The 27,604-nt window shown below is 43.8% G+C and overlaps 1 protein-coding gene across 17 annotated transcripts in view; it reads right to left on the reverse strand.

Moving 5' to 3' along the window:
- The window catches only part of LOC106576966 (calcium/calmodulin-dependent protein kinase type II subunit gamma), a 115,699-nt gene extending 91,485 nt beyond the window's left edge, over positions 1-24,214 (reverse strand). For 2 of the 17 annotated variants that reach the window (XM_045700797.2, XM_045700798.2), the window contains exons 1-2: positions 23,897-24,214; positions 21,707-21,801 (exon numbers count right to left, since the gene is read on the reverse strand). In XM_045700797.2, coding sequence (XP_045556753.1) covers positions 21,707-21,801; positions 23,897-23,961 — 160 coding nt within the window. In that variant the 5' untranslated portion in view covers positions 23,962-24,214. The remainder of the gene's footprint in view (positions 1-21,706; positions 21,802-23,896) is intronic. The other 15 variants (XM_045700804.2, XM_045700801.2, XM_045700805.2 and 12 more) reach the window with 11 other exon arrangements.
- Between the last annotated feature and the right edge of the window lie 3,390 nt (positions 24,215-27,604).

Here is a 27,604-nt window from a genome sequence, read left to right on the forward strand (position 1 = left end):
GTTTTTGTGCTGGTCGAGGGCAGTCAGGTCTGGAGTGAACCAAGGGCTATATCTGTTCTTAGTTCTACATTTTTTGAAAGGGGCATGCTTATTTAAGATCGTGAGGAAATTACTTTTAAAGAACGACCAAGCATCCTCTACTGACAGGATGAGGTCAATATCCTTCCAGGATACCCAGGCCAGGTCGATTAGAAAGGCCTGCTCGCAGAAGTGTTTTAGGGAGCGTTAGACAGTGATGAGGGGTGGTCATTTGACCGCGGACCCATAGCGGATGCAGGCAATGAGGCAGTGATCGCTGAGATCCTGATTGAAAACAGCAGAGGTGTATTTGGAGGGCAAGTTGGTCAGGATAATATCTATAAGGGTGCCCATGTTTACGGATTTAGGGTTCCTTGATCATTTCTGTAAGATTGAGGGCATCTAGCTTAGATTGTAGGACTGCCGAGGTGTTAAGCATATGCCAGTTTAGGTCACCTAACAGAACGAACTCTGAAGATAGATGGGGGACAATCAATTCACATATGGTGTTCAGGGCACAGCTGGGAGCTGAGGGGGGGTCTATAACAGGCGGCAACAGTGAGAGACTTATTTCTGGAGAGATTCATTTTTTTTATTAGAAGCTCGAACTGTTTGGGCATAGACCTGGAAAGTATGACAGAACTTTGCAGGCTATCTCTGCAGTAGATTGCAACTCCTCCCCCTTTGGCAGTTCTATCTTGATGGAAAATGCTGTAGTTGGGGATGGAAATCTCAGAATTTTTGGTGGCCTTCCTAAGCCAGGATTCAGACACGGCAAGGACATCAGGGTTGGAAGAGTGTGCTAAAGAGATGAGTAAAACAAACTTAGGGAGGAGGGCTCTGATGTTAACATGCATGAAACCAAGATTTTTACAGTTACAGAAGTCATCAAATGAAAGCGCCTGGGGACACTCAGGGCCTGGATTAACCTCTACATCACCTGAGGAACAGAGGAGGAGTAGGATGAGGGTACGGCTAAAGGCTATCAAAACTGGTCGTCTAGTGCGTTGTGAACAGAGAATAAAAGGAGCAGATTTCTGGGCGTGGTAGGATAGATTCAGGGCATATTGTACAGACAGGGGTATGGTAGGGTGTGGGTACAGTGGAGGTAAACCTAGGCATTGAGTGACGATAAGAGAGGTTGCATCTCTGGACGCACTAGTTATGCTGGGTGAGGTCACCGCATATGTGGGAGGTGGGACAAAAGAGGTATCTGAGGCATGTAGAGTAGGACTAGGGGCTCCACAGTAAACTAAAACAATGATAACTATCCTAAACAACAGTATACAAGGCATATTGACATTAGAGAGAGACATAAAGCGAGGCAGAAAGCAATCACAGGTGTTGATTGGGAGAGCTAGCTAAGACAACAACGGGTAAGACAACAACAGCTAATCAGCTAAGACAACAACAAAAGGTAAAATGGCGATGAATGGGCAGAGGGTCAGTTAACTACACACAGGGCCTGAGTTCGAGGCTGGGGCCGACAGATAAACAAAATAAACAAAATGGAGTACCGTGATTAATGAACAGTCCAGCAGGCATCAGCTATGTAGCCAAGTGATCATAGGGTCCAGTGATCAGCAATAGATGAAACAGGGAATCCGGTAGGTAGTCGTTAGTACACTAGCAAGCGGGAGACACGGCGTTCAAAAAAGGTTAGCAGGCCGGGGCTAGTGGAAGCGTCTGCACCGACGTCCGGCAAAGGCCGGTTGAGGGCGCAACGGATGGAATTACATCGGCAGACCAGTCGTGATGGAACGGCGGGGCTCCGTGTCGACAAAGGGTCCAGGCCAGTTGGCAAAAGAGGTATTGTAGCTGGAGTAATTTCGTTTGCTAGCCGGGAGATACGCCTGGCTCGAGGCTAACTGGTGCTAGCTTCGGGACAAGGGCATTAGCCACTATAGCCACTCGGTAGCAGCTAGCTAGCAGCAATGATCCTATGCAAAGGTCCAGAGCTTACGGCAAGAATCCGGTGGTGTAGTGGATTCTAGTCGTGTTAGTGAAGAGTCCACTGAGTAGGCCAGGAGATGGGCCTGGCTCAAGGATAGCTTCGGGGCTGGGCCACTCGGTAGCAGCTAGCTAGCTGCGATGATTAGGAGTAATGGTCCAGGGCTTGCAGCAGGAATCAGGTGTTGTAGTGGAGTCCGGTATGCTCAGGGTTGATAAAGCGCTGTGCAGACTGGCAAGTATTATCCAGGCTAAAAGCGGCTGGTGTCTGTGCTAAAGGTAAAGGCCGCTAGCTTGACTGGGAGAGATGCGAGGCGGGGGAGACGAAGTGAATGAACACATTTGTTTATGACAATCAGCTTTGATATCAGCAATATGTAGCGTTATGGTATCACAGACAAGGTACTAGGGTAGTGAATCTTCTTGCATTGTAAAGTGCTCTAGCGTGTAATTGACATTGTTTTGCGAACAGTAATCAACAATTTCAACATTTCCACATGCCGTGTTGCATTATTCAAGTTTGTTAACTTCTGTGCAGCATGAGTGATGATTCAGCCCAGACTCTCAGTGAGAGCAGTGTTTCCTCATGGCAGGCTAGATCTAGCAATGAGTAAGTGGAGCAGTCAAGGTGCTCTCATGCTATAAGGGCACATCGACTGCGTTGATAGACAGACTTGACTATCTCTCAATCAGTAGACGACGTAAGACATTTGACAGAAGTACCGAAAGTAACAAAAATTCTAGTAACGAACCATTTTTCATGTTCTAGTATCGGAAAAGTACAGAGGCAACATTAGGTGTGTGTGTGTGTGTGTGTGTGTGTGTGTGTGTGTGTGTGTGTGTGTGTGTGTGTGTGTGTGTGTGTGCGTGCATCCTGTCACATCTGTGTCTAACAACACAAGACACCCTCAGATGGTTGTGGGCACTGGGCACAGAGGATAGAATGCTCTGATTGGCTGGTTGTATTAGAGCCGGGACGATGAACCGAAAATTATGGTGAAAAAACTGTGGTGAACGTTCATGTTATTAATGTATGGTTCTATTTTTCGTTATTGCATCAATTCAGGCAATTTCTCGCGATATATGGATATTTTGTCCATATTGCCCAGTTCTAGGTTGTATCCAGGGGGGCAGAGCCTGGAGAAGAGAGTTTATTTGTGGCCAAACAGTGGTGAGGTCTGGAAGGTATCAGGGCAGGCAAAGCTAATGACTTGTGACACCTCACATCACACAGATCAAGATGATTAAGTAGGCACAGAGAGAAAGAGAGCAGGATAGACTGCAGAAGGCCACCTTAGTACCAGTACACACCATTCTTCCAGCCAAATGAAATCCGAGCTCAGATTGACACCACTTCCATTCCAATTCTCCAATAAGACCAGCCCCTACACCAGCCAAGAACACCCTGTCCCACTCCAGACTGACAGTTCCACCACCAGCACTCCAAATCAAATCAAATGACATTTTATTGGTCACATACACCTATTTAGCAGATGTTATTGCGGGTATGCTCCACCGCAAGCACTCCACTGGATCAGACGCTGGTCTCTTCATCTCTCTCTACCGCCATCTCTCCTCTCAGGGCCACCTGGGTCTGCTCTTCTCAACCCTTCATCCCTTCAGCCTCAGGCCCTCCACTCCACTCACCAGCTGTCTGAGCAGACTGAATTAGCAAGACAAAAGGCCGCGCACAGAGACAGAGATGGAGAGAGAGAGGGAGAGGTAGAGAAAGAGATGAGGAAGGAAGGAAGCAAAGGGAGATAAGGGAGAAGGAAGACAGAGCCATCCACGAACCTAAAATCACAAAAGGTCTCCAGTATAATTGTAATAAGTCATCACTTGCTTTATATATGGTCTACAGAGTACATGATTCAAGTATTAATACAAAGAGAAGACAAACGACACACTGTCTTACAATGACTACACCTGCACCACCCAGCAGTGGCAGTCTCTCTGTTCCCCTTATACAAGTGTGTGTGTGATCTATTCATCTCCTAGGAATAACTCCAGACCCCCCCCCCCTCCCCGCTATCCCACAGGAGGAGGGGTGAGAAGAGAGATAATCCACTATTTAAAGCTTATACTGCTGACAAAGAGCCTCGGGGGCTAAGACCGACGCCATGCACCTCTCTATACCTCAAGCCCTCAGTCTTCATCTCTGTCTCTCTCCCTCTACGTGCGCCTTGTCTCTCCTCTATTATGACATTCTATCCTCTCGCCTGCCATGGTAACATTCACCTGACCCCCTTTTTCTGCCTGCCAGATCATTCCCTCTCTCTAGTGTACTTCGTCGCCCTCTCATTCCTTCTTTCCTCTCTTCTTTCCCTTTTCTAACTCTCTGTGAATCTCTCACTTCCTCTTATATCATTTGAACTCATTGACTAAGTCAGTGGAAAATGTGCCTGGAATGCACACACACATAAACACACACTCCTCTGAAAAGGTCAGATCGTCCACCAACCGGCCGGACGAATCCCAATCCCACAAGTCCAGTGTGGCTGGTGTGTGAGAACACCCAACCTCACACACTGTCAAGCTGTAACAAACAGGTGGCTGATATGCATTTAACTTAGCACGACTTCATGGCTTCCACATAGAGAAGCAGCATGTTGTTTGACAGATGTGCCATGTGTGTTTGCACAGATAGAAGATCTACACAGACAGGGTACTGCACCATAGCACCATGCTGCTATTACAAATGAACATGATTTACTACTGACTAAGTTGTTTCTCAATACCTAGCCGCGGTTATGTCAATATTGTGATGAGATGATACAGCGGTGTACACCGGCTGATGTAAACAACCATAGCCTTGCCTTGTGATACACTGTCAACCAAGCGAACCGGGCTAGTAACACGATAACCTGTTTTGTCGCTTGTCTCTTTCTGCCTCTCTCAATTTCACACACTCGCACACGGGTCCATGCTATCTGGGATTCTTGGGACGTCTCTACCCTATTGAAGTTGACATTTAAAATGGTTAAGGTAAAGGTTAATATCGGGTCAGGTAAGGGCTATGGTTAGGATAAAGGTAGGGGTTAAGGGTAGGGTTTAGGGTAGGGACGTCCCAAGGATTCCGGATAGCACTGACTAGAAGTCGACCGACTAATCGGAATGGCCGATTAATTAGGGCCGATTTGAAGTTTTCATAACAATCAGTAATCGGTATTTTTGGCCACCGATTGCCTATTTTTTTTCAATTTTGTTTTACACCTTTATTTAACTAGGCAAGTCAGATTAAGAACACATTCTTATTTTCAATGACGGCCTAGGAACAGGGGTTAACTGCCTTGTTCAGGGGGGATTCGTTTTTGCAACCTTCCAGTTACTCGTCCAACGCTCTAATCACCTGCCTTACATTGCACTCCACGAGGAGCCTGCATGGCAGGCTGACTACCTGTTACGAGAGGGCAGCAAGAAGCCAAGGTAAGTTGCTAGCTAGCATTAAACTTATCTTATAAAAAACGATCAATCTTAACATAATCACTAGTTAACTACACATGGTTGATGATATTACTAGTTTATCACACGTGTCCTGCGTTGCATATAATCAATGCGGTGCCTGTTAATTTCTCATCGAATCACAGCCTACTTCGACAAACGGGTGATGATTTAACAAGCGCATTTGCGAAAAAAGCACTGTCGTTGCACCAATGTACCTAACCATAAACATCAATGCCTTTCTTTAAAATCAATACACAAGCATATATTTTTAAACCTGCATATTTAGTTAATATTGCCTGCTAACATGAATTTGTGTCACTTCTCTAGCGTTCCGTGCAAGCAGTCAGGGTATATACAGCAGTTTGGGCCGCCTGGCTCATTGCGAACTGTGTGAAGTCCATTTATTCCTAACAAAGGCCGTAATTAATTTGCCAGAATTGTACATAATTATGACATAACATTGAAGGTTGTGCAATGTAACAGGAATATTTAGACTTAGGGATGCCACCCGTTAGATAAAATACGGAACGGTTCCGTATTTCACTGAAATAATAAACGTTTTGTTTTCGAAATGATAGTTTCCGGATTCGACAACATTAATGACCAAAGGCTCGTATTTCTGTGTGTTATTATGTTATAATTAAGTCTATGATTTGATATTTGATAGAGCAGTCTGACTGAGTGACGGTAGGCAGCAGCAGGTTCGTAAGCATTCATTCAAACAGCACCTTCGTGCGTTTTGCCAGCAGCTCTTCGCAATTCTTCAAGCATTGCGCTGTTTATGACTTCAAGCTTATCAACTCCCGAGATTAGGCTGGTGCAACCGATGTGAAATGGCTAGCTAGTTAGCGGGTGCGCGCTAATAGCGTTTCAAACGTCACTCGCTCTGAGACTTGGGAGTGGTTGTTCCCCTTGCTCTACATGGGTAACGCTGCTTCGAGGGTGGCTGTTGTCGATGTGTTCCTGGTTCGAGCCCAGGTAGGAGCGAGGAGAGGGACGGAAGCTATACTGTTACACTGGCAATACTAAAGTGCCTATAAGAACATCCAATAGTCAAAGGTATATGAAATACAAATCGTATAGAGAGAAATAGTCCTATTATTCCTATAATAACTACAACCTAAAACTTCTTACCTGGGAATATTGAAGACTCATGTTAAAAGGAACCACCAGCTTTCATATGTTCTCATGTTCTGAGCAAGGAACTTAAACGTTAGCTTTTTTACATGGCACATATTGCACTTTTACTTTTTTCTCCAACACTTTGTTTTTGCATTACTTAAACCAAATTGAACATGTTTCATTATTTATTTGAGGCTAAATTGATAGTATTTATGTATTAAAATAAGTTAAAATAAGTGTTCATTCAGTATTGTTGTAATTGGCATTATTACAAATAAATAAATACAAATTTGGCAGATTAGTATCGGCTTTTTTTGGTCCTCCAATAATCAGTATCGGCGTTGAAAAATCATAATCGGTCGACCTCTAGCACTGACCCTGGCAAACGCAAACACACACATTAGCATGCAACCACACACCCTGGCGACAGAGCAGTGTGCTTCGGTAGTGAAGACAACAGCAAGACCATAGCAACCCTCCAGACACCACCATCACACTGCGGCACAGGGAAAGCCCTCTGCTCTTTCGCTCCCCTCTCTGTCTCTCTATCCCGCCCTCCCTCTCTCTTTTAAACCCTCTCTCTCTCTCTCATCCCTCCTCTCCCTACTCTCTGCATCACTACCACCTGCTGCAGACTTGTCCTCCGCCTTTTCTGTCATTTCCACTCCCTAACCTGCATGAATTATGAATCATCCATCCTTCCCCTGCGGGTGCATCCACTAACATTTACAATCACACATACAAACACACAATGCTGGTATTTGCATGCATACACACACACACACACGCACACAAGCTAGATAAATACATGACAACATTATCCCTCACAACCCTGGCTCCTTCACCCCCAACCACCGCCCACACCAAAGCCCACCCATGCCAGCCCTGTCGCACCTCCACCCTCACAGCCCAGCAGCCAGACTGCTGAAATCCTCTCCACTTCATCTCGGAAATCATTATATGGGTGAAAACTGGTCAGACACAAATCAAGCTTCATGTATGTATGTGTATATTATGTACACTGAGTATACAAAACATAATGAACACCTGCTCTTTCCATGACATAGACTGACCAGGTGAATCCAGGTGAAAGCTATGATCCTGTATTGATTTCACTTGTTAAATCCGCTTCAATCAGTGTAGATGAAGGGGAGGAGACAGGTTAACGGAGGATTTTTAAGCCTCGAGACAATTGAGACATGGATTGTGTATGTGTGCCATTCAGAGGGTGAATTGGCAAGACAAGATATTTAAGTGCCTTTGAACAGGGGTACGGTAGTAGGTGCCAGAACCCTGTAAGAATCCGGGATCTAGCTGTCAGACCGTTTTTGAATAGAGCTCAGAAATGCAGTGTAACTACATAGCATTTCGTGTCTCCTTATGTTAAAGGGTGAAAACAGTTTCCATGGGCAAACCAATCCCCCAAAATGTGTGTGATTGCAAAATCGAATGCTTCAAACAGAAAAGAGTCACCTCACCGTGATACCTAAAACTTCAATCGAAACTGTCATCAATGTGGTTCTTTGATAATTATGCATGATACCTGTTGGATGCGCATTTGGTGTCGAGCTGTTAAATTACGGCGTGATATTTTCACACATCATCATCTGATCCAGGAAGGAATTTTCTGAATGACAGTCAAGTGACGACTAGCTACTGCGAGAGAGCATGCCATACAAAAACACCCCAAGTGCTGGGGAAAAAAAGGTGTTTGTTAGGAATGTCCAGAATATGTTGGTGTCTCATTGGTTACGCCGGTGAAGACAGCTGTGCCTGAATCCACGTTGGATCTAATATCCCCAGAGAACTGAGGTTGATCATCTGTTGTTGTCTGCCATACTTACAGCAGGGTCTCCTTAGATTTAACAGAGAAAGCATCAAGGTATGAGTTCATGTTTTCATATGTTTTTGTGCCTCGGACTGGACAGAGCCTACTGTGCGCAATTGTTCCTATGAATTACTCTGGATATAATGACAACAAATGACATAGCCTAGTGGGCTTCTTCACCATATGATCTGGTAATGAAATAACATGACAAATACATTTGTTTCATGTTACACCTACAATTTTAAACAATACAAGGGGTTTGAAGTAGCCAACTTGAACTTGAATTTGGAGCTCAGAAATGTAAGTGCTGGAATAGGCCTACCTTGAATATCAGACATTTCCTCAATTTGGTGCTTGAAAAGTCCTTGTAATTATTGTAGCCAATTTATAAGTTCTCCTGCTCCCTTATAATTATCTGGGATTTCTTTTTTGATCCGTTTTTGTGAGAGATGTGGCCACTTTCGTTTGTTTCCCATCGCCTCAATTGATGGGTGTTGTGCTCTGTTGCAGTAAAACCCATGTGTGGTTATTATGAGTACGACAACATCTAATGCTGGCTTTCCATACAAATCCTTCCATTTCAAAAGGAACTGTTTTTTGGTTGCTTTCTCATTATAAAAACCACCGATGGTGAGATTTAAATGGTGAGATTAATGCTAGCGTTATTCCTGGCTTTATTATGTGTGCTCGCGTCGGCCTCATAGCCTACAGAAAAATCGGCATGCATGCATCCAATCTATTTAGCCAAGCAAGTCCACATTATTCTCATATATTTTAGAATGTAATAATCATTTGAATATCAATGCATTGGATGGTCTAAAACATGTATTATTCTTAAAGGGGTAATGGCATACTTTTTTGTTTTTACACTTTTTGCATGCTTTTTGGGTAGGAGGGTTCTATATTAGACCCTATATCTACAATTATATAAATTATACAAATGTATGACATTGAAAATTACAATTAAGTGCTTGAAAGTGTCCCTGAAAGTCCTTCAATTTGACTTGCCAATGTCTGTGTGAGCCCTGCTTAAAGGATGACTAGCCCTAGGCTTATTTCGTTGTATTGTTGGAGTTATGGGCGAATTTGCATATATTCCTCTAAGTACACATGTGGAACTGCATAAAAAAAACATTTTTATTTATGTTTCAAACCATTTTAAAATGTTCATTCCAATTCTTTTTTATTTAACCTTTATTTAACTAGGCAAGTCAGTTAAGAACAAATTCTTATTTAATGCCACACACTATTTATAGAAACATGGATACGGATATGAATATAGGCAGTGTGTTGGCACCTGTGTTGGCATACGTGTGCATTGTGTGTGTGAGTGTGTGCATGGTTGGCATATATTGCTACCAGAGAGACAGAGAGCTCCAGCTGTTTTAGAGGATTACATGTTAAAGTGTATGCTCCTCACCTCACCTCCTCTCCCTTTCAACCTCCCTTCAGAGACGGTAACGCTACATTCACTAGATGTATGTATGCAGCGCCGCTCACATCACGGGCAACCAAGTGAGACGCAACCTTGTCAACAGGGTGTGCACAATTAGTGTGGCTGAATGAGGCCACTAGCACTGATAGGGATGTACACAAACATCAAACATCCTACACAGCACAGAATAAATAGGCTGCTGGGTTACAACAATGGTATTCCACAGCCTCACTCAGCCAGTTAGGAGCTTCCAGTTTGAGGTCAAGGGTGAACTGGGAGAGGTGGACTAGGGTCAGCGCGAAGGCCGCTTAATTAAAACGCTCTTCAAACTGAAAAAATAGTTGTCGCCAAAACTAGGGTTGTGACTTCTCACGCAACAGAGAAGTATTGTAGAGAGACAAGTTGAACAAGTATTTTGTTCACCGAGACAACTATTTACTGTTGCAATACCTCCAGGGTTAACATGTCACACACATGATTATGGTGTAGTGTCAAGACACACGTGTACTATCCAGGTTTGTGCAAATATAACATCATTAGCTCATGGTCACGATCAACCTAATCACCATTCATTACCCCCCGAGTGACCCTACTCTGCCTTTGTTGCCGTACAGTGCGAGCAAACTTGTGTTCTACTCATTACTGACAGACAATAACTTCCTATACACCACCATCTAACCAAGCACTTTTAAATGAAGGGTTTGGTCTCTGTTTGACTCTTGTCTGAGGTGGTCTAAGCTGCGATGGCTACCCGTCAGTGACTGAGTTGATGACTACACAGTTTGCGGGTCAGCTTTCTCCATTTCTCCATAACATTCGAATTATTCCACGATCTGACGACGGATCAGCTCGTAGAGAGATATTATCACCTACGGCAGCAAATATTGAGGTGGCTTATTCTAACGCTTACCCTATAGACCCGTTTCTGTGTTTACAAACATTACCGCATGAGGGTGATGCGCGCAATTTGGTGACAGAACAAGGGGGAGTTCTTGTAGAACGCCAGCAAAAAAAGCCTCTATTTACATGTTGCTTATGAGTGCATTTCACACTATTATAATTGGATTTGAAGGCTCGTATGAATGTCCTGCTTAATATAATGTCATCATAGCAAATCAACTGCATTATACTTTAAAAAAACACTTCAACTTCAACCAGTAAAATGGATCTTTGGCTAGCTTTTGCTACAGCCTATCTCAATGAGCGTTAGCCTTCCAGCTAACAACTGCTGCATCCAAAATAGTTTTTGCAAAGATCACAACCAAATACAATCTTAGCGACTGTTCAAGCAAGAATCAAAACATCATTGTAAGCTTATGAGAACCCCAAAAAGTTATTTTGTTTAGAAGTTATAAAAACGCTATGTTGAATGGGCGCAGATGGTGACGGCTTTCTAACAGCCGCCAAGAGTCACGTGCATCTGTGCATTACGTCAATGTTTCGTGTACTGGAAAAGGGTCTATTAAAATGCACAAAATGGAGCTTTAGCACATCATTGCGCACGTTAGGCTACACATAACTAAATATGTTGAGGCAAAAATTTGACATTAGCCAAATAACCAAATAAAACTCAATTGAATGAACATGAAATTGAAGTCAAAATCATTGAAATATAGAAGCTTATGTAGCCTATACTGTAGATAGGCAATTTATATTTTAATGCAGTCATCTCAGTTTAAATTTTTATCCTTTGCTTGTTTATAACCATTGCAGTCATTAGCAACTTTGTATTTGTAGTCAACTTCCTTGTGAAGTTATCGGCGGTCACAGAGAGACAGACAAACATCTTGACGCCATGTTTAGCAGAGATATTCTGTGTATAAAGTGGCGCGGTAGGGGAAAAAAACGAATCTAACGACGCACTTAGCTGTACTACGAGTGGTCTGAGGCAGGTGGTAAATAACAGCTCTGAGATTTAACAGTGCTTTTAGGTTCTAACGAAGGACAAGGCCATTCCAACACTGGGCCATGAAGCAAGACTCTGCATGCTTTGTGGGGCATCTAGGGCCACTGGGGCATCTAGGGCCACTGGCCAAGACACTAAAGTGCCTACATTTATCTTGTGCACACGAGGGGCAGACATCCTCTTAAGAAATACTGCAGCTGTCAGTGAGGGACAGGAGCGACAGCATACACATAGATTATTATGACAAAAGGTCCATCAATATTTACTCAGAGGAGCACCAGAGAAGGGTGTGTGTGTGTGTGTATTTGCATGTTATACAGTCTCAAGAGGATAAAGACAGACTTATAAAGAGAGAGAATAGACAAACATTTAGAGAACGATTATAAACTGTTGAGGATTACACCCCCACATTACCCAATAGGGCCCTGCCTTATCTCTCACAAAGAGAAACAATTGTGACCAACGAAAGCATCCCTCACTCAACTATTTAGTGACTCTTGTTGGTGGCACAGACAGACTGAAAAAGGCTACAATAAACCAGCAGATTGTCCAGCAGCAGCACACAATGTTAGACAGTGTAATCCTGTCCATTGGGAGTAGTTGTAGTGTTAGACCAGGTCACTGCAGACTACCGGCCAATAAACATGGTTCTCTGCTCTGTTCTGTTAAATGGCCATATAAACTGAGCCATCCAAACAGAACAGCAGCCAATGAAACCACTTTATATAACCGTTTAGTCATTAGGCCCCTGAATGTAAAAAAGAAACACAGAAACACTCCATAGTTACAGTACTTATCTTGGGTAACTAAGTGTGGACTGTGTATAGTATATAAAAGTGTAGTGTACTATAAGGCTGAGCGATATATCGTGAACACCAGTATACCGGTATGGATCCACATACAGGTAAGGATATTCACAATACCGTCTATAACGATATTTTGATACAGTAAATTGAATGAAAAGTTCTACAAATTGTACTATTTCGCTGTGAGTTTTGTACTAGTTGTTAGAGTATAAAACCCTCAGAATTGGAAAAAGACCATTAAAAACACTTAAAATTCATTTGTTGAGATTCAAGTACCGATCATAAACATATTTAGAACCTGTTTTATTCCGGAACATAAAGTAACTTAAAATACTGCCATACTGCCAAAAAGGAGAAAAATATTGGTATATGTTATTTTGGCCATATCAAAATCAAATAACATTTTATTGGTCTCGTACACATATTTTGCAGATGTTATCGCAGGTGTTGTTTCTAGCTACAACAGTGCCGTAATACCTAACAATACAAAACAATACACACAAATCGAAAAAAAATAAAAGAAAGGAATGAAGAAATATAGAAATACCAGAACTAGCAATGTCAGCATGTGGAATATAAATGTATATGTACTGTATATGATGGTGTGTATAGACAGTATAGACAGCATATGAATAGAAAAGGTGCGTACAACAGTAGTCGGCTCCTCTCCTTGTTCGGATGGCGTTCGGCGATCGACGTCACCGGCTTTCTAGCCATCGCCGCTCCATTTTTCATATATCCATTTGTCTTGTCTTGTTTCCTTACACACCTGGTTTTCATTTCCCCAATTAAGCTACTTGTATTTAACCCTCTGTTTCCCATCATGTTTTGTGTGTAATTGCTTCATGTTGCTGTGGTGTCTTTTTACGAGCTTTACTTTTGTTATGTTCCGTGTTTTGGAGCGCATTTGATTTATGTTGTGCTCTCGTTTTGGAACTTTAATAAAGTGCGCCTGTTTACATCACGCTACTCTCCCGCACCTGACTTCGCCTCTTTTACACACGCTGACACAGCCCTTGTGTACTGTAGTGTAGTATGGTATAGTATAGTAAATCATACTTTATCATGTTTATATTTAGTGATTTCTGTATAATGTCTGGTGTTCCAGATCAATACAGGCCAGACTTGGTCAAGTAGACAGTAACAGTAGTGGTAGTAGGGTTGATCATTGCCAGGCGACAGGTTGATTGACGGTGTCACGACGTGTCTCTGCGATCCGGCTGGGATTATCCTATTACGTGCCTCAGAGGCTTGGAGATCCACAGCCATGGCCTGGTCTGGCAGGCTCACTATGAAACGCAGGTACCTAATACTACACTACACACACTTGACACAGAAACCCTTTCCAACCACAGAGAGAGAGAGAGAGAGAGAGAGAGAGAGAGAGGCAGGGAGAGAGTGGAAAAGAGAGAGGGAGTGTGTGCACGTACGCAGGCCACACAAACACCTTCACATCCAGAGCAACAATTCAGCACACTTTTCAGAAAGGGCCTTGATTCTTCAGGGTAGTCATGGACCACCCCGCTCAGAGGAAGCAAAATGAAAGTAGCAAACACAAACCCAGTAATTCTTCATACTGAAGCCAGGAATAAGGACACACAGTTCTGCAGTGCGTGGTGATTCCTCACTCTGCCTGAATCCAGGGTAAAGTGGACTGAACAGTGCCTGTACATCCCCACGTCCAGCCACCTACCCCTAACTATGAGTAATCATGACTTGACACTTCTCAGTTCTGGGCGTGAGGAGTTTTCATTCTCCTTGGATTACACACACACACACACCCACACACACATCTCTGTTCCTTCATCTCTGGGGGTTGGGGTTTCAGCCAAGCGGGTGGGCGGAGAGAGAGAGAGACACACGATTTCAGTTTTTTAAAGGGAGAGAAAATACCAACTTCAGGCATTCAGTCTCTGTGCTGAGAGAGATTCCATATGCAGCAGCAGCAGAGGAATGACAAGTGGAGAAAAGCAACAAAAACCCGAGGCTTAGGACCCACAAATCAGGACTACAGTATGACTCAAATACAGAAAACACTAAACACACAGTTGATCGCAGTGAGCCGATTTGAGGATTCCAGCAGAAGTAATTAATCAGATCCAGTCTAATATAATAGAGTATAATGTAATGTAGTCTAATGGAATGCCACTAGTAAGATCCCCACCACAGAACAAATGAGCACTTCATTTGTGAGGTCAATGTGTGAGTCAGAAAAGTACTGGCTGTGCTGAAAAAGATGCTGAGGAACAGAAAGACACACTGTCCCCCAAATGATCAGAATTTATTCAGTCACAAGCGAGCTACAAATTTGCTCCCAAGCTATCTTTATATAAGTAATTAGCGTCGTTCTTTTTTGGGGGCCCATTTTGAAGGACAACATCAGTCTTTTAATAGCGTTATCTGTAGGGATGAAATGATTCACCGATATGCATCGGTCCCTGGTTCAAATGTTTAAAAAGCGAGTGCATCAGTCTGCTGGAGCCCGAACCGATCCAAATGAAGCGTGCATCGGTAAGAAACCCATTCAAAAATGACGAATCTCCGCTTCTCTTAACGCATTTTACTCATATAAATGTTTTCTGCCTTATTCCGAAAATACCTCGTATCTGTTGTGACTGAACTGATGCGTCTTCTCATTCCTCCTATCAAACTTTTATGCATGTAACTGCGTTACATTGATCTAGTCAAGTCAGATAACAACTATGCTCACAGAGCGGGAGACGCAGCTGTTCGCGCCAAAGAGAGCTAGGTGTACCCTAACCCTGCTCTAATATTCGCAGGCTACATCTGCGCAGCACCTTCAGCATTCAGATGTTTGTAAAATGGCTTTCGCAATATTAAATCATAGGCTTTATTAATTGCGGGACAACCAATGTAATTTCCTGGGTCATTGTTACCAAATGCGCTGTAGAGAATTGTGTTTTACAGGCTACCAGAGTGGACACAACTAACATCTTGCTGATTGCACATCTAACTGCTGATTGGGGCTTTCAATTACCAGGTTCACTGTACAAAATATTTTTGGTAGTTCTGCTTTAAACAGCATTTGGTCATTTTTACATGAACTGGGTAAAGGTGTAATTTCACTTAGGACTGCAATAATTTTTGCGAGCTGGGAGAAGAGAGCAGTTCTCCTTCATGAAGTTCCAAACGGTCAAACCATTTGCTTTTGAGATGGGGGTGGAATCCAAAGCTGTGTTATATTAATTGGCTATGTACTGTATGTCATATCTCATTTCGAAAGATAAATATTGACATACTCCTAGCGCAAAACATTTTCATCTGCTACATGACAGAGTTAATCAGTGGGTGATGAGGATTTAGATGCTCAGTCTGCCCTATTGCTCAGCTCACAAATTACATCAAGTACTATTTGAGAAGGTCCGGTCACACAAATTTCCTAGGTGGCAAAGGTCCGGATGGATAATGTAATTTATCGGCGTAGTAACAAACCCCCACCTCGCAACCCATGCGACCCGGAACTGTTCACACCCCTCTTGTTGGCGGAGAGAAAATGTTGCCGTTTTAAACCTATTCTACACATTTTGCATTTTAAGCAAATTTCCTGCAATTCTATGCATTCTCCATGTCGTATTTGTGTTTATATGATACCAGTGGTCGAAGCCCGACCGAGTAAGGAGGAATCATTCATTCATTCATTCATTCAATCAATCATTAATTCATTCATATATCACACACACACACACACACACACACACACACACACACACACACACACACACACACACACACACACACACACACACACACACACACACACACACACACACACACACACACACACACACACACACACACACACACACACACCAGGGCCACTCAGCTCCTGAGCTCCATCTATATAAGAAATTCATTTAGAAATGAAAATGAATGTGTTCATGCAACAATTGTTAGTGCATTGAATCGTATTGAACCAAATCGCATTGATTCGTTCCACTAATCAAATCGCACCGAATCGTTTCAAACTAAAAGTATTGTTCCTGTATCATGTCGGAGCCCATGTACACTACCAGTCAAAAGTTTGGACACACCTACCTTCTTTATTTTTACTATTTTCTACATTGTAGAATACTAGTGAAGACAACAAAACTATGAAATAACACATATGGAATCATGTATTAACCAAAAAAGTGTTAAACAAATCAAAATATATTTCATATTTGAGATTCTTCAAAGTAGCCACCCTTTGCCTTGATGACAGCTTTGCACAATACACTTTTGGTCCTTTAAAAAACCTACAGTATGTAAAATATTGAGTTATATAGCTTGGAAAATAAACATGTGATTCTGGGTGACAACATCAGGCTGTTTGTTTCCAACAGTAGGGCTGGTTTCCTCAGGAAATTCAATCCGCTTCATGTTTTGTTTCCTTGCCACGATACCTCTGAGTATAACGATACTGGTATCGTAACAACCCTAACCATGTCCTAACAATGCTAAATATGTGCAAATAGGGACTTTCCTTATGCATACACCTAATGATATCTCTCGAATCACAATAATCACCCAGCACACAAGATGCCTGGGAGAGAAAGGTCTATTAAGGACAGACTGAGAGAGAAAACAGGACAGAAGACTGGGAAAAGGCCTTTGCCATTCAGGCGTGAGAGAGAAGCCCCAGAAATACACATCGTCACATAAGTGGTTAGTAACACACACACACACATCCATGCACACACCCACACCTCCCCCCACTGCTGCCATCCAGTGAAAACACACTTGCTCCCCACTAATTGGCCTGTGTTTATGCCCCACAACATAAGAAGGGGAATGGGCTGTATGAGGGGGCATTATGGTTATGTTATGATATTTCATCCCACATCTACCCTGATCCAAACCCTGCACCCACATACTCTCTCTTAAACACACAAACACTAGGCTTGGTGTCATAAAAAATTCACAGTTTGTCCTATTAAAAATTCACCAGGGCAGTACTGCCACGTTTATCAGGCCTCCGCCAATCGACCTCCAGCGAGCAGCGCAGAGGAAGCCTTCCAATGCCCTGATAACAGGCCTGCCTGGGCCACGATACGGCAGCTGATCTGGGAGAGGAGGACATTGAGGGAGAGAAAGAGAGAAAGAGAGATCGAGATGGGGAGAGAGCAAGAGAAAGAGGGAGGGAGGGAGAGAGAGAGATTGGGAGGAGGGAAAGCGAGAGAGACAGGGAGAGCAATGGAGAGAGAGAAAGATGGAAAGAGGTAGAGAGACAGGCCCTCTCCTTTAAACCATTTCCATCCAGCACAGCCTCGTGCTAGCGTCAATTATTCAGCAGCACAAGTCCATCAGCCTCGACACCATCCAGGGCCTCTCAGGCTGCTCAGGCTCAGACTATAGGGTTCTGGATCAGGGTCCGCTTAAGTTCCATCCCATCCAGCCAGGCATATAGCATCAACCAGCTAGCTAACCCCCCCGTCCCCCTCTTATTCCCCATCCAGCCCCTCACGGCCCCTCCAGCCCACAACAAACACTGTGAGTGACAGGGTACATTTTAAAAGGGGCATAATGACACACGCGCACAGTCGCACAGACAGGCAAGCAGGCAGACGTACACACACACCCACACACACACACACACACACACACACACACACACACACACACACACACACACACACACACACACACACACACACACACACACACACACACACACACACACACACACACACGGTGGAGCAGGAGAAGGTTAACCCCTGTAGTACTGGTCAGAGCCCCCCAGGAGAGGGTGTCCAGAGGGTCAGCTGCCGTATCGTGGCCCAGGCAGGCCTGTTATCAGGGCATTGGAAGGCTTCCTCTGCGCTGCTCGCTGGAGGTCGATTGGCGGAGGCCTGATAAACGTGGCAGTACTGCCCTGGTGAATTTTTAATAGGACAAACTGTGAATTTTTTATGACACCAAGCCTAGTGTGTGTGTGTGTGTGTGTGTGTGTGTGTGTGTGTGTGTGTGTGTGTGTGTGTGTGTGTGTGAGTGTGTGTGTGTGTGTGTGTGTTTAAGAAAGTGTGTGGATGAGATGTTACTGACTGTCAAAAGCCCAGACCACATTTAATATACACCCAGTCCTACTGGCCTGGGCAGCTCAGCTTGCCTTGATACACTGGGCTAAGAAACATACAATGACATAATCTTACAGACATGAGAGTTTATGGCATGAAATAGTGCATTATGCAAAGGGTGCACTGTGTATTAAACCAACCAATATGTACTTGTGTAAAAAAGTATTGTATAAAGGGGTGTGTGTGAGAGGGTTGACATCCAGCACCTCAGCTGACACTTAAAACACTCATCGGCTGGGCCGCACTTCACATGGTTTGGATTAAGACTTGGAGTATTGACATTTGAGCAGCTGGTAGACCGTAGCAATCAAATAGCCTGGAAGAGGATGGCTGATGGAGAGGTATACTGTTGCTTCCTCGCAGTCCAACCTACAGTAGGTGCATGGAGTAAGCAGCAGACTTTACATGTGAGATCCACAGGCATACTCACTGACCTATACACGGCTGGCCCCTGACCTCACATAAACAGTAACACACACACACACACAGAACGGGATTTAATCTGACCCCACATCACGCACTCAATGTATCTGCACAAATGCGGCAAAGCTCCCAACTCGCACGAAAGATCTGTTCGCCATTGCTTTTTACAAACACACATCACACAAGATGAACACACACACAGTCATACAGAATGAACACACATTCCCATTGACAATGCTATTTTCCCTAACCCCTAACCTTAACCGCAAAACCTAACCTAAAACCTAAACATAACCCTAACCTTTAACCATTAACCCTAATTCTAACTTCTGGTCCCCACACATATAGTTAAAAATGCCCCCCCCCCCCCCCCCCACACACACACACACAAACACACACAAACACTGAGCACTGTAAGCTAATAGCAGCAGCCTAAGCTTGTTTGTCTTCTCTAGATTGTTCCCGTCTTCCTCCTGTTAACTTTATACATAAAGCACTGCTGGCAGTGGAGGCTCTGCCCCATGTCTAGATGGATGGTACATCTGAGGGAAATTATTACAGCTTCTGTTTCTGTAAAACATATTGGCATGTCCAGGGCCTTCAGCTCTGATTAAAGGGATATTGTGACAATTTATCTACTTTCCCAGCATCAGATGAACTCATGGATACTATTTTTATGTCTCTGCATGCAGTTTGAGGGAAGTTGACGGTAGTTTCGCAAGCAATTGCTAACTAGCGTTAGCGGAATGACTGGAAGAATCTGGGATCAGCTAGAGTTAGCGCAATCAGCTAGCTGATCCCATAGACTTCCAGTATTTGCACGAATGCTAGTTAACAATGGATCACAAAACTTGCTTAAACTTCCTTCAAACTGCACGCAGAGACATAACAATGGGGCAGTCGGTATGAGGAGCTGTAGGGAGATAAGGGGGGCAAGGGGATCTGGCTTAACTTGGCCCTCCTCTCTTCTCCTTTATTCAGCTCAATAGGACTGGAGCGTTCCTCTCATTCTGTGCTATTCAACGTGATGAACAGTTTCAAGAACCCAGTTGCCAGGTTACTTGACGGGATCTCTGCCAGACGCAGCTGAAACACAGCAGGTCTAATTACTAGTTGTTGTTTTTTCAAGGCAATTTTAAAGAAATTCTTTGTTTACTGGCCTATCCGTTGAGACCGTTGCAGAGGGGGGCAGAGGGGAAACTGGGGCTGATTGTAATTCAGCTGGCATCCCCAGAGGACAGCACAATCTGACACCCAGACCTGGCCTCTGTAATTCTCATAATAATCAAACAACCTCCACTCCCTCTCCCATCGCCACAGCTAAAGCCTTCTCAAGACATGGCAGGGAGGCCATTATCTGCAACAGTGTGGCCACTGTTGAGATACTGTTAAGACTTGCAGTTGAAGACTGCTTGGTTTAATAGGTCAATACCCAGTCGGCAGAGCTACAGTAAGACTGTGCTTCAGGAAGATTTGTTCTTGGAGTAATTTACTGGCAGCCGGGCCTGACGCAAGCAAGGGCTTCGACAACAATGCCCCCGAAAAATTGATGACGCAAACATGGAATTGCAGCGTAATTACAGTCTAACAAGCATGGCGTAGTTACTTGAAGTTTCAGTGCCCTTAGTCATTGCAATTTATGCACTAACGCGCGCAGTGACATAGACAGAACGGCCAAAAAAATCGAATTAACATCTCCATCACAATGTCAGGCGCAAACAAGAGATGGGCCCACTCGATACCCAAACGCACAAGTATCAGTAGTGTCCCGAAATAGATCCATAGCCTTTTGTCTCTGCTGCTGTAGCAGCGGCAGATTGGCCACGTCTGACGTATCTCCATGCAGTCCTCCTGGCCAAGGCTTGATTAGAGCAGATGTGACAGTCTCCTCCGGCCAAGAGGACGTGTTTTTCTGACTGGACTCCATGTCTCTGATCAGGAGATCTCACAAGGTGGAAGGGGGGGGGGGGGGGGGGTGGGGGGGGGGGGGGGGGGGGGGGGGGGGGGGGGGATATTGTGAGAGGCGTAACGTAAACTGAGATTCACCAAAATTGCATAACGACATGAATTTACAGTCAACCCTCCATTATGGATTCAATTATCCCGTTCCTTGACTAAATCATTTTGTGATAAGAGGTGAGGCCTCTTAAAGGTCACTTATTCATTTATGTATGGTCCAGATTTCTGTGAAGAAAACATGAGCAGCAAAGAGTAGAAATGTGACTTCAGCTATGACTAAACAACACAAAGGTGATCCAGATGCTTCTAAAAGGCCTCTGGAAGTCTATATTCACAAACACACTTGGTTTCTGAGCTACAGTGTCACGGGTAGGCAGGCACAGCAACAATATGTCCTGCTGGACCTGGAACATCATGAGATGAATGCTTCTGTTTATCTCATTGAACAAGGAGCTCCAAAAATATGCTGCACTCACCTACACTATGCAACTTGGCACACACCCTTCGACAAGTTGATGTATGTAATGTTAACCTAAAATGCAATTGTATTATGTTGCTTGAACTAGATATTTAATGGATCAAGCGCTTTCATGTGCACACGGGTAATTGAATAAACTAACAATGAGAAAACTACCTCCAGTGTCGATCTCCTATTGGACTATATCTGATTAGTCAAAACAATGCCACAGGCATCAATGCACTCAACATAGTAAGTGGTGTAATATTTCCCCTTTGTCTTACCTCTTGCTGAGAGTTTTTTCGTGTTGATTATTTTAGCAGCAAATTCCTGGCCGTTGGACTTTTTAACGCATCGCCGGACAACGGAGAAGGCGCCCCTGTAGTGAGACAAATTAATAAACAAAACAGCTACATGAGCTCAAGTCACAACTCTCACTACCGCAAACAAAACACAACCCACCAAAATCAGTACTGTGTCTAGTTTAATCCATCTCTGAGAAATAAAGAAAATGGTAGAAAGTAAAAATAGTGTTACAATTGACCCCACTCTCCCCTACATGTTTTAAATTAGAAACGTTGCAATATGAATAGGTTACAACTAATATACAGTAGTAGAGCTAAATAACCCGTCGCTGTGGTACACAGGTGCAAAAAGGCAGTGCAAAGCAGTGCATGATGATAACTGTTGTTTGGCATGTGATAATAAAATGATGTGTCATGTGATAGAGAGCAGTAGTAATGCCGTATTTTTGTAGGCACTCACTCCGCCATGGCTCATTGGCCAAAGCCTATGGAGAAACTAATGGGGTTTTGTAGTTTTTTTGGGATAAACACTGAAAATAAGGTCTGTGGTAAACACAGGTTTAGGAGATTGTATACGTTTTGTTCTGAGATAATCTTAATCAGCTGTCACTTTTTGTGAATTTTGAAGCCTTCTAAACCTGTGTTAACCTCAGAGGTTATTTTCATTGTTTATCACGAAACCCAATTCTCTCCCCATAGGAATGGCTGAACAAACCAAAGGTAACTAATTTCCGGTTTATTAGGACACATTGATATTTACGATGACGGTCTACCCCGGCCAAACCCCGGTCAAATCCTAACCCGGGCGATGCTGGCCAATTATGTGCCGCCCTATGGGACTCCCAATCACGGCCAGTTGTGATACAGCCTGGAATCGAACCAGGGTCTGTAGTGACACCTCTAACACTGAGATGTAGTGCCTTAGACCGCTGCGCCACGCGGAAGCCCTCACTTGCTGCTTGTGCGTGAAAGTCAGCTCAGAGCAAATTGTAATGTGGATGGGCCGAGTCATAAGCCTACACAGGAACTACTGTGCAAAGAAACGTGAGCTATCTGAGATTATAAACTGGGTGGTTCGAGCCCTGAATGCTGATTGACTGACAACCGTGGTATATCAGACTGTATACCACGGGTATGACAAAACATGTATTTTTACTGCTCTAATTACGTTGGTAACCAGTTTATAATAGCAAATCAAATCAAACCAAATAAAATTGTATTGGTCACATACACGTGTTCAGCAGATGTTATAGTGCATGTAGCGAAAGGCATCTGGAGTTTGTGGTATATGGCCAATATACCACGGCTATGGGCTGTATCCAGGCACTCCACGTTGCTCTGAGCAGTGGTATATTGGCCATATACCACAACCCCTCGTGCGTTATTGCTTAAATAAACCAAAGCATGAGACAATAACGAAAAGTCTACTGTAGGCTATCTGAATTGTGTAGTAAGCCTATCATAGGTCTGTCTATATTATGATGTCATCATGCATACTTGAAACCGGAAAAAAATGTTTATAGATGGTTGGACGTACACCATTGCCACTGCTAACTGCAAAAAATAACGCAGACGGGTTACACCGTATTTGTCTACTTGGTGGTTTGTGTGTAGCAATTATTTGTTACAATGCACAGAATGAAACACAGTGGATACATTTTCGATGTGGATGACATAGTTATAGCTGTATATCGTTACACAAGTAGTGCAGCATTCCTTCCTGCGTGGCTCACTACCAATTACAAAATAATACTGAAAAGTGAAATTATAATAAATAGATACGAGGGGTGGGTTCGGGGGGCTTTAAAATGACTTATATGAGAAAGTCCTGCCTTAAAATAAATCAACACTATACATATATATATATATATATATATATATATATATATATATATATATATATATAATCCGCTACATATCTATAACACACAGCCAGGGTAAGTTCCGTACAAATCGCATGCATGCTCAAGCCATTCGGTACTAGCTCGAGATGTATTCTAATATAATGTTGTTCGACTATAAAACGGGCTTAATTAACGACCGTGGGGGGTGCCTTCCCTGTTTTTTACAACCTGTCTTGTCAACAGTGGACTAGACACGCACAATGATAGTCTACAAAGCAGTACAGGAAAATGTAAAATAGGACTATATAATGTTAATGTCGCTTACTTTCCGAGCTCTTCGTACAGCTGATATTCGTCTGTAAATCTGGTCGAGGTTACAATTGTAGCCATGTTGTGCAGGAGGGTATCGCCTCTCGTTTCGGTGACTGCCTCGCTCAGGATTCGGGGGGAGATCTCGTAAACGCAAAGGGAGATACTAAAAAACTAAGACGTCTAAATGGGATCCTTGGGAGGACTCTGAACTCTGACGTCACCCAATTGAAGTTTACATTTAAAACGGTTAAGGTAGGGGTTAAGGTTAAGTTTAGAGTTAGGTCAGGGTTATGGTCAAGATGAGGGTAAGGGTATGGGTTAAAGTCAGGGTTAGGGTTCAGGGCTTAGGGAAGGGACGTCCCAAGGATCTATGTTAGCATTAACCAGGGGAGAAGGCGGAGGAGAGCGGTAGTAGCAGAGACGGAAGAGGAAGCGAGACACCCCACTCCCTTATTTTTTCTGGTTAAATTACCTTCAACTACACAGAACAGCCAGCTGCTGTCGCGCTTGGTGTCTTTGGGAACAGAGAACTGACAATATTTTTCAATGGTAAACAGCTTGAGTGAACTATCTTCATTTATCCACCATCTTTGGTAGTAGCCCTGGTGGTGATGGCTGTGGTAGAGGAAAAAAGGCTAGCAACGCGAGATCCCTGGTCTCGAGCGCTACGGATCTAGGATCAGCTTCCTCTCATACATCCTTTAGGTATTATAAAGTAAAACTGACCCCAGATCATCAAAATGGACGGCGTTATCCTACAAGGGAAGGCAAGAGGTAAAGTAAAAAGATATGGCAGCCCAAAATGAGTGATCACATTAAATTACAATCTAAATGTGAGTGTTGCAGATTTCCCATATTTGTCAGTATATGCATTTCAACTGTAAATATACTGTAAAGATAGGCCTGTGCCTACTATTAAGATATTTATCTGAAAAATCATAGTATGAAGTGACTAGGCCTACCAGTAGGCCTTGACTGATTTTGGTTGATGTTGTAGGTTGAAATGGATCTATCAGGAGTAAAACTGACATGCCCTGCATTGAAATTGATTTGATCACAATCAAACACATCTTGCAAAAGCACACAAATAATGGCGCTGGAGGGAATGACACCCTTTTTACGGGTTCATGACCAATTGTTCTATTTTGTGTATTTTTTTGCACTGATCTTAACTTTTTTTGTCATGATGGTTCCACCATCATTTCCTATGACCGAAAATAGCTTCTGGACATCAGAACAGCTATCCCTAACCTCCATTTGGATGAGGACCTCTACTTCAATGAGTCAGAGGCGAAAGACATATTGATTGTTGCAACCAGGCCCAAATCCCCGACACTCGAAGAAGGAGATGACGCTATAGAGTCCGGGGTGCGGGATACCTGATAAGACTATGTTGGAGAGTGGATAAATCGCCTCTACCCACCGTTCTATTGGCAAACTTGCAGTCACGGGAGGATAAACTGGATGAGCTCTGTTTGAGACTATCTTAACAAAATGCTCTGAAGAACTGTAATATTCTATGTTTCTCCGAGTCGTGACTGAACAAGGACATGGTAAATATAAATCTAGCTGATTTTTCTATACATCGGCTGGACAGAACGGCTGTGTCGGAGAAGCTCAGATGAGGTGGTGTGTGTCTCTTTGTTAAAAATAACTGGATCATGATTTCTAATATAAGGAAGTCTCGAGGTTCTTCTCACTTGAGTTAGAATACCTCATGATAAGCTGTAGACCACACTATTTACCAAGAGAGTTTTCATCTATATTTTTTGTAGCTGTCTATTTACCACCACAAACCGATGCTGGCACTAAGACAGCACTCAACATGCTATATAGGGCTATAAGCAAACAAGAAAATGCTCACCCAGAGGCGGCGCTCCTAGTGGCTGGTGAATTTAATGCAGAAAAATCAGTTTTACAAATCCGTTTTACATTATTTTTTACCAGCATGTCACCTGTGCAACTAGAGGCAAAAAAACTCTAGATCCCCTTTAGTCCACACACAGAGACGCATACAGAGATCGATCTCACCCTCGGTTTGGCAAATCTGACAATAACTCTATCCTCCTGATTCCTGCATAAAAACAAAAGCTCAAACAGGAAGTACCATTGACTCGCTCAATACAGAAGTGGTCTGATGAAGCGGATGCTAAGTTACAGGACTGTTTCACTAGCATAGACTGGAATATGTTCCGGGATTCATCCGATGGCATTGAGGAGTTTACCACATCAGTCACCAGCTTCATTAATAAGTGCATCAACAACATTGTCCCCACAGTGACTGTACGTACATATCACAGGATGTTTCCATGTGTTTGAAACCATTCCATTCACTCCATTCCTGCCATTATTATGAGCCATCCTCCCCTCAGCAGCCTCATGTGGTACATATCCCAACCAGAAGCCATGGATTACAGGCAACATCCGCACAGAGCTAAAGGCTTAGAGTTGTCGCTTTCAATGAGCAGGACACTAATCCGGACGCTTATATGACATCCCGCTACGCCCTTCGACGAACTATCAAACAGGCAAAGTGTCAATAAAGGACCAAGATAGAATCCTACTACACCAGCTCTGACGTTCATTGGATGTGGCAGGGCTTGCAAACTATCACGGATTACAAAGGGAAACCCAGCCGCAAGCTGTCCAGTGACGCAAGCCTACCAAACGAGCTAAATAAACTTTATGCACGCTTCGAGGATAGCAACACTGAACTATGCATGAGAGTACCAGCTGTTCCAGACAACTGTGTGATCACGCTCTCCGTAGCCGATGTGAGTAAGACCTTTAAACAGGTTAACATTCATAAAGCCGCAGGGCCAGACGGATTACCAGGACCCGTACTCAGAGCATGCGCTGACCAGCTGGAAAGTGTCTTCACTGACATGTTTCAAGCAGACCACCATAGTCCCTGTGCCCAAGAACGCCAAGGTAACCTGTCTAAATGACTATCACTCCGTAGCACTCACATCTGTAGCCATGAAAATGCTGGTCATGGCTCACATCAACACCATCAGCCCAGACACCCTGGAAGCACTCCAATTCACATACCGCCCCAACAGATCCACAGAGGACGCAATCTCTATTGCACTCCACACTGCCCTTTCCCACCTCGAGAAAAAGGAACACCTACATGAGAATGCTGTTCATTGACTACAGCTCAGCGTTCAACACCATTGTGCCCTCCAAGCTCATCACTAAACTAAGGACCCTGGGATTAAACACCTCCCACAGCAACTGGATCCTGGACTTCCTGACGGGCCGCCCCCAGGTGGTGAGGGTAGGCAACAACACATCCACCACACTGACCCTCAGCATAGGGCCCCCTCAGGGGTGCATGCTTAGTCCCTTCCTGTACTCCCTGTTCACCCATGACTGCGCGGCCGCGCACGACTCCAACACCATCATTAACTTTGCAGACGACACAAGGGTGGTAGGTTTGATCACTGACGACAATGATGCAGCTTTCAGAGAGGAGGTCAGAGATCTGGAAGTGTTGTGCCAGGACAACAACCTCTCCCTCAATGTCAACAAGACAAAGGAGCTGATCGTGGACTACGGGAAACGGAGGGCCAAGCATGCCCCCATCCCCATCGACAGGGCTGTTGTGGAACAGGTTGAGAGCTTTAAGTTCATCGGTGTTCACATCACTAAGGAACTATCATGGTCCACACACATCAACACAGTCACGAAGAAAGCATGACAATGCCTCTTACCCCTC

Source organism: Salmo salar, chromosome 18, assembly GCF_965601325.2.
Source record: "Salmo salar chromosome 18, fSalSal1, whole genome shotgun sequence".
Taxonomy (NCBI): Eukaryota; Metazoa; Chordata; class Actinopteri; order Salmoniformes; family Salmonidae; genus Salmo; species Salmo salar.